Raw genomic sequence first — 11,280 nt, 5'->3', positions numbered from 1 at the left:
CTTATGAAGGGTAAATAGCAATTGACATATCACGTTGTGGTTTTTGCGTAGGTAAGAAACGTTCTTGCTAGAAACCCATAGCAGCCACGTAAAACATGTAAACAACAATTAGAGGACGTCTAACTTGTTTTTGCAGGGTATGCTATGTGACGTGATATGGCCAAGAAGAATGTGATGAATGATATGTGATGTATGATATTGATCATGTTCTTGTAATAGGAATCACGACTTGCATGTCGATGAGTATGACAACCGGCAGGAGCCATAGGAGTTGTCTTTATTTATTGTATGACCTGCGTGTCATTGAACAACGCCATGTAATTACTTTACTTTATTGCTAACCGGTAGCCATAGTAGTAAAAGTAATAAAGTTGGCGAGACAACTTCATGGAGACACAATGATGGAGATCATGATGATGGAGATCATGGTGTCATGCTGGTGACGATGATGATCATGGAGCCCCGAAGATGGAGATCAAAAGGAGCAATATGATATTGGCCATATCATGTCACTTTTTGATTGCATGTGATGTTTATCATGTTTATGCATCTTATTTGCTTAGAACGACGGTAGTAAATAAGATGATCCCTCATTAAAATTTCAAGAAAGTGTTCCCCCTAACTGTGCACCGTTGCGAAAGTTCGTCGTTTCAAAGCACCACGTGATGATCGGGTGTGATAGATTCTTACGTTCACATACAACGAGTGTAAGCCAGATTTACACACACGAAACACTTAGGTTGACTTGACGAGCCTAGCATGTACAGACATGGCCTCAGAACACAAGAGACCGAAAGGTCGAGCATGAGTCGTATAGTAGATACGATCAACATGAAGATGTTCACCGATGATGACTAGTCCGTCTCACGTGATGATCGGACACGGCCTAGTTGACTCGGATCATGTAATCACTTAGATGACTAGAGGGATGTCTATCTGAGTGGGAGTTCATAAGATGAACTTAATTATCCTGAACATAGTTAAAAGATCTTTGCAAATTATGTCGTAAGCTCGCGCTTTAGTTCCACTATTTAGATATGTTCCTAGAGAAAATATAGTTGAAAGTTGACAGTAGCGATTATGCGGACAGTAGAAAGCTTATGTCCTTAATGCACCGCTCAGTGTGCTGAACCCCAAACGTCGTTTGTGGATGTTGCGAACATCGGACATACACGTTTTGATAACTACGTGATAGTTCAGTTAAACGGTTTAGAGTTGAGGCACCAAACACGTTTTCGAAACGTCGCGGAACATATGAGATGTTTTCGAGGGCTGAAATTGGGATTTCAGGCTCGTGCCCACGTCAAGAGGTATAAGACCTCCGACAATTTTCTTAGCCTGCAAACTAAGGGAGAAAAGCTCAATCGTTGAGCTTGTGCTCAGATTGTCTGAGTGCAACAATCACTTGAATCGAGTGGGAGTTAATCTTCCAGATGAGATAGTGATGTTTCTCCAAAGTCATTGCCACCAAGCTGCTAGAGCTTCGTGATGAACTATAACATATCAGGGATAGATATGATGATCCTTGAGGTATTCACGATGTTTGACACCGCGAAAGTAGAAATCAAGAAGGAGCATCAATTGTTGATGGTTGGTGAAACCACTAGTTTCAAGAAGGGCAAGGGCAAGAAGGGATACTTCATGAAATGGCAAATCAGCTGCTGCTCCAGTGAAGAAACCCAAGGTTGAACCCAAACCCGAGACTAAGTGCTTCTATGATAAGGGGAATAGTCACTAGAGCGGAATTACCCTAGATACTTGATAGATGAGAAGGCTGGCAAGGTCGATAGAAGTATATTGGATATACATTATGTTAATGTGTACTTTACTAGTACTCCTAGTAGCACCAGGGTATTAGATATCGGTTCGGTTGCTAAGTGTTAGTAACTCAAAATAAAAGAGCTACGGAATAAACGGGAGAGAATTCCTTATTTGGCCCTTTCTTAAATTTCGGTTCCCTTTTTGGCCCTAGTAAAAAAATTCTTCCTGTTCTGGCACTCAAATTTCAGTTTGTTCCCTATATGACATTTCCGTCAGTTTTGGCAACTAACACCGTTAAATCTGACATGAAAAGTCCTTTTTACCCTTGGTGTAGTTTGTGACAAAAATCGTAAACTGGAAGTCAAAAGCAATGGTGATGTGATCTATTTGTCTTGAACTAGTAGACATGCACGTGCAACGCACGTTTCAACCAATGCACATGAAATTGAAGTGATGATTCAAATATATCACATACTCCCTCCGTCCCAAAATTCTTGTCTTAAATTTATCTAAATACAGATGTATCAAGTCATGTTTTAGTATTAGATACATCCGTATCTAGACAAATTTAAGACAAGAATTTTGGGACGGAGGGAATACATCATGTTTCTATGAAATGCTAATCAATTCATACTAAAAGAATAAAGTAGGCACTACTCACCTCGATGTCAGTTTCATCCGGAGGTAGTTAAGCATCAGCCTCCCAGCACCTCCCAGTTTAGTATAGGGCACCTCAAGAAAGTTGCAGTTTGCTTCCAAAGTAATCTCATGCACTCAACTGAAAGGAAGATTCTGATCGTTCAAATATTGAGATTTCAAGGCCTGAATTGAAGATAACTGGCAACTACACCAGACCTGGCCGCTACCGCTACGTCCCCGATCCACCCCCCCACCATCCAGGTTGATCCATGCACAGGAGACAACACCTCTTAACAGTACAGTTTTCTGTGTGTTTTCACTTCGAACTGAATGACTGACAGACAAAGTTTCAACATAGGTACATTTTCAATATGAAAAGACGTGTGCTTTTTGAAGATTTGAGTCTTGCAAACCGCAGAAAAATCATGGAAAATTATATTGTTTTGTAGGATACAACAACCATACATATTTTTAAGGAAGTTCACAGTCATACTGTGAACAGGCTACCTTGCTAGTTGCAATACCCTCTTCCTTATCTTATTTATACTATTATGTAGCAAAAATATGTATTCCTCCTTTCCAACACAAATTAAATAAAAAAGAGAAAGCTTCACTTAATATATTGAAAATGAAAATGATGGAAAGGTGCCATGTAGCGAAGGAGGCGAACATACCAAAACAAACGTACCCTTTAATAGTAAAGATTTGAAGTACATTCATCAAGGTACTGCCCAAAGTTTGTCAATGAGAATTATAGAGTGAATCATTGAGACATAAGAATTAATCGATATGAAATTATGACACAAAGTATGGGATCAAACTGGAGCTCCTCTTTCCTTCCTCTAGTGCATCTACCCCCTAATTGTTTTTCATTTCTGGTAGCATTTCCAAATGCTTTGGCAGTGCTGAATTTTTCATTGAAGTTTTCATACTGTTTCTCATCCAAGACATGATGGGCATATGAATTTCTCATCTGTGTTACTCATCTATGTGTCTTTTAGTATCTTCCTCATTTTTGTATCTTCTACCTGTGTGCAAATTAACAAGAAAAATTAGAAGGCATGACAGTACACAAGTTTGATAGCTTTTTGTGAAAAGATACAAGAATGTAGAATAGATGGAGTACTTACGTATCAACACCATTGCTGATACAGTAGTATCATTCCCTCTGGTTCCTTCGCTATCACATCCGTCCATTTTCATGACCTGCTGAATTCCAATACATTTAGGAGTAGTGGCAGAGGACGGAGGAAAATCAAGGTGGGGCTGACTCTAAACTCCAGAGCAGAAAAGAAATGGTTTGATGCAAAGCAAAAACAAAGTATTTGACACCTTGACCAGTACTATCAATAGACCACTACTATGCACGATCTTCAGTTGACAGAAATTCAGAAACTTATATTGCATCGCTATAAATTCAGAAAAAACGAATTAACAACTATGGTGACCCCTGCCCCTTTGCATTTGCTGACCCCTGCCTCTCCCCTTCATCTCCAACTTCTGGCTAGCAGCTAGGCTAATGCCGAACTTAGCCACCGCACGGACTTCGGTGACGCTGTGAAGCTGTTGTCGTCCTGCTCTACCAGAGGCTGTTGTCCTTCCTCCAGAAGACGGGAGTACTGGCTCCAGCATTTAGGCTGGAGCAGAGCCGTCTTCTTGCGCAGTCTGATGCCGACCGTCACACTAATTGTTGTGGTACTTGCCTGCCAGAGTACTGGTTGGCGCTAGCGATCGCTTCCTCAGCCAAACGCATGATGATTAAGCTAGGGAATGACCGACCAAGCCACACCGACAACGTGCCCTAGTGCCTCGACCCACACTAAAACGGGCATGTTTCACTCAAGCACGCCGGCCAAGCCCATGATTGCTCCTTGTCCCCCTTTTCTTCTTCCTCTCAGCGATGAATAACACAGCCACGACCACCACGCTTTTTCGCCATCAAATTGTATAGAAACAGTGATTAAGAAATGAAGGAGCAGATGCACCTTAAGACAGGTTGCAACAGAACAGAATCAATGAGGCATAAAGTGCAAGAATGTAGTTACAGTGAAATGCTTGAGACATCACTGAATATTTTTCATCCTCTGTCGTTTATCAATAACTGAAGTTTCTCAGGCAAAGTATTTGAAGCTCAGATTCACATGCTAAAAACCAATCTCTCAAACATGAACAATAATATGGTGCATGAAACCAAGAATGCATACACTTCTGCGTTCTGAGGATTTTATCAGGATAGTATACACACTTCAAACAGAAATACTTATGTTATTCTGTGGCATTATCTCCCAGCTCCTCAATTTCGAAGGAGAAAAATAACCCATTGTCACATAGGATATGTAATTTTGTTACAGACATGAAGTAATTTGATCCACATATACTCTATGTTGTAGAAGAACGCGAGTCAGGAAGCACATGTGAGGGATGCGATACTTACATCACATGTGAGGCAGGGAGCATGTGTGAGGGAGGAAATACTTCCACTTCTTGGCACAGAGTGCTGGTCGTTTGCGGCAGATTTAGATGAAGTACTCAGCGATCTTTCCCGTAGAATGGCCAGCAGAGAGGAGACCAGTGCGGATCTCAAACCGGTAGGGAGCAGACCGCCGCGCCGCAGGCTCGTTCGTCGGCGGCCGCCTTGCATGCACCCACTTCGTGCTTAGGGAGCAGACCGGTGCGATCGGAAAGGCGAGGGATGCAGGCGCCATAGCGCCACCGGATCACTCGCCAGCGGCCGCCCTGCATGCACCCACTTCATGCTTAGGCAGCAAATCGGTGCGATCGGAGAGGCGAGGGATGCAGGCGCTGGATCGCTCGCGGCCTTATTTGCCGGCGGACGCCCTGCGTGCGCCTATTTCGCGTTGAGGGGAGAGACCGGTGCGGCCCGAGAGGCGAGGGGGAGCGAGCGCCGCCGAGCTGTGGGAGACTTGTGCGGCTGGAGAGGTTAGCGCTAATTTCGGGGTTAGATTAGATGGAGGCTAGCGCTAATTTTGGTGACGCGGGTGAGGTGGACCTTTCGTTCGCTTCTGGCGGAGTTTTCGTCCGCGCTAGTTTTCTTGTTTAATAGTAGGAGAGATACATTACCAAATGAAACCAAATCTGCTATTTAGCACATCTTTAATTTTAATTGGATAATTGGACAGAACCTCCCTTGTATTTTGATGATATATCCCCTGTACAGTTCATATATGCACAAATTATAATATACTTGGAGCAGATTCACATGTATGCAAACAAAAAGTTCATAGAAACTTGGTCCAGGTTCACATATACGCAAACAGTCCACATATTTAGTCCTCTACACACATTCAGGTTCACATAGAGTTCACATATAATAGTCCAGGTTCACATCATGTCAAATACAACACATGAAGGTCACATATAGCACGTACAAAAGCCCAGGTTCACATATAGATTACATAGACAGCTCAAAAGTTTCCAAAATGAATCATGATATAGAAAGGGATCCAATGAGAATCACAAGCTAAGTCTCCTTTTGCTTCGTGTGCTCATTGCAGGTCTGGCAGGATTCATTTTTTGCTTCGTGTGCCCATTGCAGGGCTGGCAGGTTCATTCACTATGCTACCGGGGCAGCAACTTTCAATTTGCGCCTTGAAACTATACAGATTATCAAAGCTTGTATCCCAATCACCATATAGTTCCTTCAAGGCTAGCAACTTACCCATATAGACTCTCTTAGAGTTGATGTCGATTCCATGATGCTCTTTAAGCTTCTTTCGCAATGCCTTTGGTCCTAGAGTTGCATCCTCAATTAGCCAGTCCTTCACGTGCTCACATATCCACCGCTTGTTTGCATTCTTCAACTTCTTTTTTCTTTTTGTACTAGAGCAATCATGACCACAAGGGTTCTTTCTCACCTACAAAAGATGAACATAGAAAATTAGTACTAGAGTAAAGACCATGACCACAAATTAAGCACACATGAGTAAAGTTAGAAAATTACCATTACTGTGCACTCATCTTCCATTGTAGAAGCATATATCCTCCATGGACACTTATCTTCATCCCTTCTTGAACAATAAGCTCTGAACCTATGTGGTGCACTCTTTTCGGTGTCGAACTCAAATTCATGTTTGATTGCATGCTGAGAAAGCGCCAATTTAAACTCTGCCATATTGGGATATTTTCTTCCTTCGTTCGTTGGAGGATCTAATTTATTATATTCAATGTGTGGTGCATGATCTAATTTATTATATTCATTGGAGGATCTAATTTATTATATTCAATGCGCGTCGTCAACAGGTTGGCCGCCCCCCGCCTCCCCACCATGGCTGCCTCGCCCGTCCTCCAGGGGTTGGCCGCCCCCCACCTCCCCACCATGACCGCCTCGCCCATGGCCCTCGTCCACCTCGCCCACCTCCATGCGCCGCCACTGAGTGCCTCGCCCGCGCCGCCGCTGGGTGCCGCGCTAGGTTTAGGTCTCGGGAGGAGAAGGGGAATCGGGGGGAGATGGGGGAATCGGGGGCAGAAGGGAGGGTTCGTTTTTCCTCTTTTTTTTAGTGTGCTATAAACCAGGGGTAAATACGACCTTTCCTGTCATAGTTGACGGCGTTAACGGCAAAGAATGACGGAAGTGTCGTGGAAGGAAGAAAATAAAGTTATGGTGTCAAAGAAGGAAAAAATAAATTTTCAGGGCCAAAAAGGGAACCAAAATTTAAGAAAGGGCCAAATAAGGAATTCTCTCAATAAACGGAGACTAGCTAAAGGTGAGCTGACGATATGTGTTGGAAGTATTTCCAAGTTTGATGTGATCAAACATCGCACACTCCCTGAATAATTGTCATTTGGTGTTTGCGTTGAGCATAGACATGATTGGATTATGTCTATCGCAATATGGTTATTCATTTAAGGAGAATAATGGTTACTCTGTTTATTTGAATAATACCTTCAATGGTCTTGCACCTGAAATGAATGGTTTATTGAATCTCGATCGTAGTGATACACATTTTCATGCCAAAAGATATAAGATAGTAATGATAGTACCACTTACTTGTGGCACTGCCATGTAAGTCATATTGGTATAAAACGCATGAAGAAGCTCCATATTGATGGATCTTTGGACTCACTCGTTTTTGAAAAGTTTGAGACATGCGAACCATGTCTATTGGTGTATACGCGTGAAGAAACTCCATGCAGATGGATCGTTTGGACTCACTTGATTTCAAATCACTTGAGATATGCAAATCATACCACATGGGCAAGATGACTGAAAAAGCCTCGGTTTCAGTAAGATGGAACAAGATAACAACTTGTTGGAAGTAACACATTTTGATGTGTGCAGTCCAATGAGTGCTGAGGCATGCAGTGAATATCGTTATGTTCTTACTTCACAGATGATTCGAGTAGATGTTGAGTATATTTACTTGATGAAACAAAAGTCTGAATTATTGAATGGTTCAAGTAATTTTAGAGTGAAGTTGAAGATCATCGTGACAAGAGGATAAAATGTCTATGATATGATCATAGAGATGAGTATCTGAGTTACGAGCTTTGGCACGCAATTAAGACATTGTGGAAATTGTTTCATAATTAATACCGCCTGGAACACCATGGTGATGGTGTGTCCGAACATCATAGTTGCACCCTATTGGATATGGTGCGTACCATGATGTCTCTTATCGAATTACCACTATCGTTCATGGGTTAGGCATTAGAGACAACCGCACTCACTCTAATAGGGCACCAAGTAATTTCGTTGAGACGACACCGTTTGAACTATGGTTTGGAGAAACCTAAGTTGTCGTTTCTAAAAAAGTTTGGGGCTGCGATGATTATGTGAAAAAGGTTTCAGGTTGATAAGCTCGAACCCAAAGCGGATAAAATGCATCTTCATAGGACACCCAAAACAGTTGGGTATACCTCCTAATTCAGATCCGAAAGCAATAGGGATTGTTTCTTTAATCGGGTCCTTTCTCAAGGAAAAGTTTGTCTCGAAAAGTTGAGTGGGAGGATGGTGGAGACTTGATATGGTTATTGAACCGTCACTACAACTAGTGTGTAGCAGGGCACAGGAAGTTGTTCCTGTGGCACCTACACCAATTGAAGTAGAAGCTTATGATAGTGATCATGAAACTTAGGATCAAGTCACTACCGTACCTCGTAGGGTGACAAGGATGCGTACTGCTTCAGAGTGGTACAGTAATCCTGTCTTGAAGGTCATGTTGCTAGACAACAATGAACCTACGAGCTATGGAGAAGCAATGGTGGGCCCAAATTCCGACAAATGGTTAGAAGCCATGAAATCCGAGATAGGATCCATGTATCAGAACAAAGCATTGACTTTGGTGGACTTGCCCAATGATCGGCAAGGCATTGTGATAAATGGATCTTTAAGAAGAAGACGAACGTGGATGGTAATGTCACCATCTATGAAGCTCGACTTGTGGCGAAGAGTTTTTCACAAGTTCAAGGAGGTGACTACGATGAGATTTTCTCATCCGTAGCGATGCTTAAAGTCCGTCGGAATCATGTTAGCATTAGCTGCATTTATGAAATCTGGCAGATGGATGTCAAAACGAGTTTCCTTACCAGTTTTCGTAAGGAAAGGTTGTATGTGATACAATCAGAAAGGTTTTGTCGATCCTAAGGATGCTAAAAGGTATGCTGTCTCTAGCGGTCCTTCTAAGGACTAGAGTAAGCATCTCGGAGTTGGAATGATCAAAGATTTTGGGTTTATACAAACTTTATGAGAAACTTGTATTTCCAAAGAAGTGAGTGGGAGCACTATAGAATTTCTGATGAGTATATGTTGTTGACATATTGTTGATCAGAAATGATGTAGAATTTCTGGAGAGCATATAGGGTTATTTGAAAGATGTTTTTCAATAGAAAACCTGGATTAAGCTACTTGAACATTGAGCATCGAGATCTATGAGGATAGATCGAAATGCTTAATAATACTTTCAAATGAGCACGTACCTTGACATGATCTTGAAGGTGTTCAAGATGGATCAGTCAAAGAAGGAGTTCTTGCCTGAGTTGTAAGGTACGAAGTTAAGACTTAAAGCTCGACCACGGCAGAAAAGAGAGAAAGGACGAAGGTCGTCCCCTATGCTTTAGACGTAGGCTCTACAGTATGCTATGCTAAGTACCGCACCTGATGTGTGCCTTGCCACATGTCTGGCAGGAGGGTACAAAGGTGATCAAGGAGTGGATCACCAGATAGCGGTCAAAATTATCCTTAGAGGAATAAGGATATGTTTCTCGATTATGGAGGTGATAAAGAGTTCGGCGTAAAGGGTTACGACGATGCAAGCTTTAACACCTATCCGAATGACTCTGAGTAGCAAGCCGGATACGTATAGTGGAGCGACCATTTGGAATAGCTCCAAGTGGAGCGTGGAAGCAGCATTTACAATATGACCTAGAGATTTGCGAAGTACATACGGATCTGAATGTTGCAGACCCGTTGACTAAAACCTCTCTCACAAGCAAAACATGATCAAACCACAGAACTCATTGAGTCTTAATCACATGATGATGTGAACTAGTTTAATGACACTAGTAAAATCTTTGGATGTTGGTCACATGGCGATGTGACCTGTGAGTGTTAATCACATGGCGATGTGAACTAGATTATTGACTCTAGTGCAAGTGGGAGACTGTTGGAAATATGCCCTAGAGGCAATAATAAATTAGTTATTATTATATTTCCTTGTTCATGATAATTGTTTATTACCCATGCTATAATTGTATTGATAGGAAACTCAGATACATGTGTGGGTACATAGACAACACCATGTCCCTAGTAAGCCTCTAGTTGACTAGCTCGTTGATCAATAGATGGTTACGGTTTCCTGACCATGGACATTGGATGTCGTTGATAACGGGATCACATCATTAGAAGAATGATGTGATGGACAAGACCCAATCCTAAGCCTAGCACAAAGATCATAGTTCGTATGCTAAAGCTTTTCTAATGTCAAGTATCACTTCCTTAGACCATGAGATTGTGCAACTCCCGGATATCGTAGGAATGCTTTGGGTGTACCAAATGTCACAACGTAACTGGGTGGCTATAAAGGTGCACTATAGGTATCTCCGAAAGTGTTTGTTGGGTTGGCACGAATCGAGACTGGGATTTGTCACTCCGTGTAAATGGAGAGGTATCTCTGGGCCCACTCGGTAGGACATCATCATAATGTGCACAATGTGACCAAGGGGTTGATCACGGGATGATGTGTTACGGAACGAGTAAAGAGACTTGCCGGTAACGAGATTGAACAAGGTATCGGGATACCGATGATCGAATCTCGGGCAAGTTCAATACCGTTAGACAAAGGGAATTGTATACGGGATCGATTGAGTCCTTGACATCGTGGTTCATCCGATGAGATCATCATGGAACATGTGGGAGCCAACATGGGTATCCAGATCCAGCTGTTGGTTATTGACCGGAGAATGTCTCGGTCATGTCTACATGTCTCCCGAACCCGTAGGGTCTACACACTTAAGGTTCGATGACACTAGGGTTATAAAGGAAGTTTGTATGTGGTTACCGAATGTTGTTCGGAGTCCCGGATGAGATCCCGGACGTCACAAGGAGTTCTGGAATGGTCCGGAGGTAAAGATTTATATGGGAAGTCCTGTTTTGGTCACCGGAAAAGTTCCGGGTGCTATCGGTAATGTACCGGGACCACCGGGAGGGTCCCGGGGGTCCACCAAGTGGGGCCACCGGCCCCAGAGGGCTGCATGGGCCAATTGTGGGAGGGGACCATCCCCAGGTGGGCTGGTGCGCCCCCCACCAAGGCCCAAGGCGCCTAGGGCTTGGGGGAAACCCTAAAGGGGATGCCCCCCTTGCCTTGGGGGGCAAGGCAACCCCCCTGGCCGCCGCCCCCTCCTCAGATTGGATCTGAGGGGGCC

The 11,280-nt window shown here is 43.0% G+C and overlaps 1 protein-coding gene and 1 long non-coding RNA gene across 2 annotated transcripts; both read right to left on the bottom strand.

The window, feature by feature from the left end:
• Window positions 1-3,313: 3,313 nt before the first annotated feature.
• On the bottom strand, window positions 3,314-4,873 carry LOC119281337. Its single transcript, XR_005138384.1, has 3 exons — window positions 4,835-4,873; window positions 3,531-3,606; window positions 3,314-3,428 (listed from the first exon to the last, which is right to left on the bottom strand). It is a non-coding gene; the product is annotated as an uncharacterized LOC119281337 (long non-coding RNA).
• A 1,054-nt stretch (window positions 4,874-5,927) lies between these two features.
• Window positions 5,928-6,532, bottom strand: LOC119279563. Its single transcript, XM_037560764.1, has 2 exons — window positions 6,362-6,532; window positions 5,928-6,275 (listed from the first exon to the last, which is right to left on the bottom strand). The coding sequence occupies exons 1-2, from the start codon at window positions 6,530-6,532 to the stop codon at window positions 5,928-5,930; spliced, it is 519 nt and encodes a 172-aa protein (XP_037416661.1).
• Between the last annotated feature and the right edge of the window lie 4,748 nt (window positions 6,533-11,280).

The sequence above is a fragment of the Triticum dicoccoides genome, chromosome 3B (assembly GCF_002162155.2).
Source record: "Triticum dicoccoides isolate Atlit2015 ecotype Zavitan chromosome 3B, WEW_v2.0, whole genome shotgun sequence".
In the NCBI taxonomy this organism is placed as follows: domain Eukaryota; kingdom Viridiplantae; phylum Streptophyta; class Magnoliopsida; order Poales; family Poaceae; genus Triticum; species Triticum dicoccoides.
The sequence above is the reverse complement of the archived record's forward strand: the minus strand, read 5'-3'. Positions and strand labels throughout refer to the sequence as shown.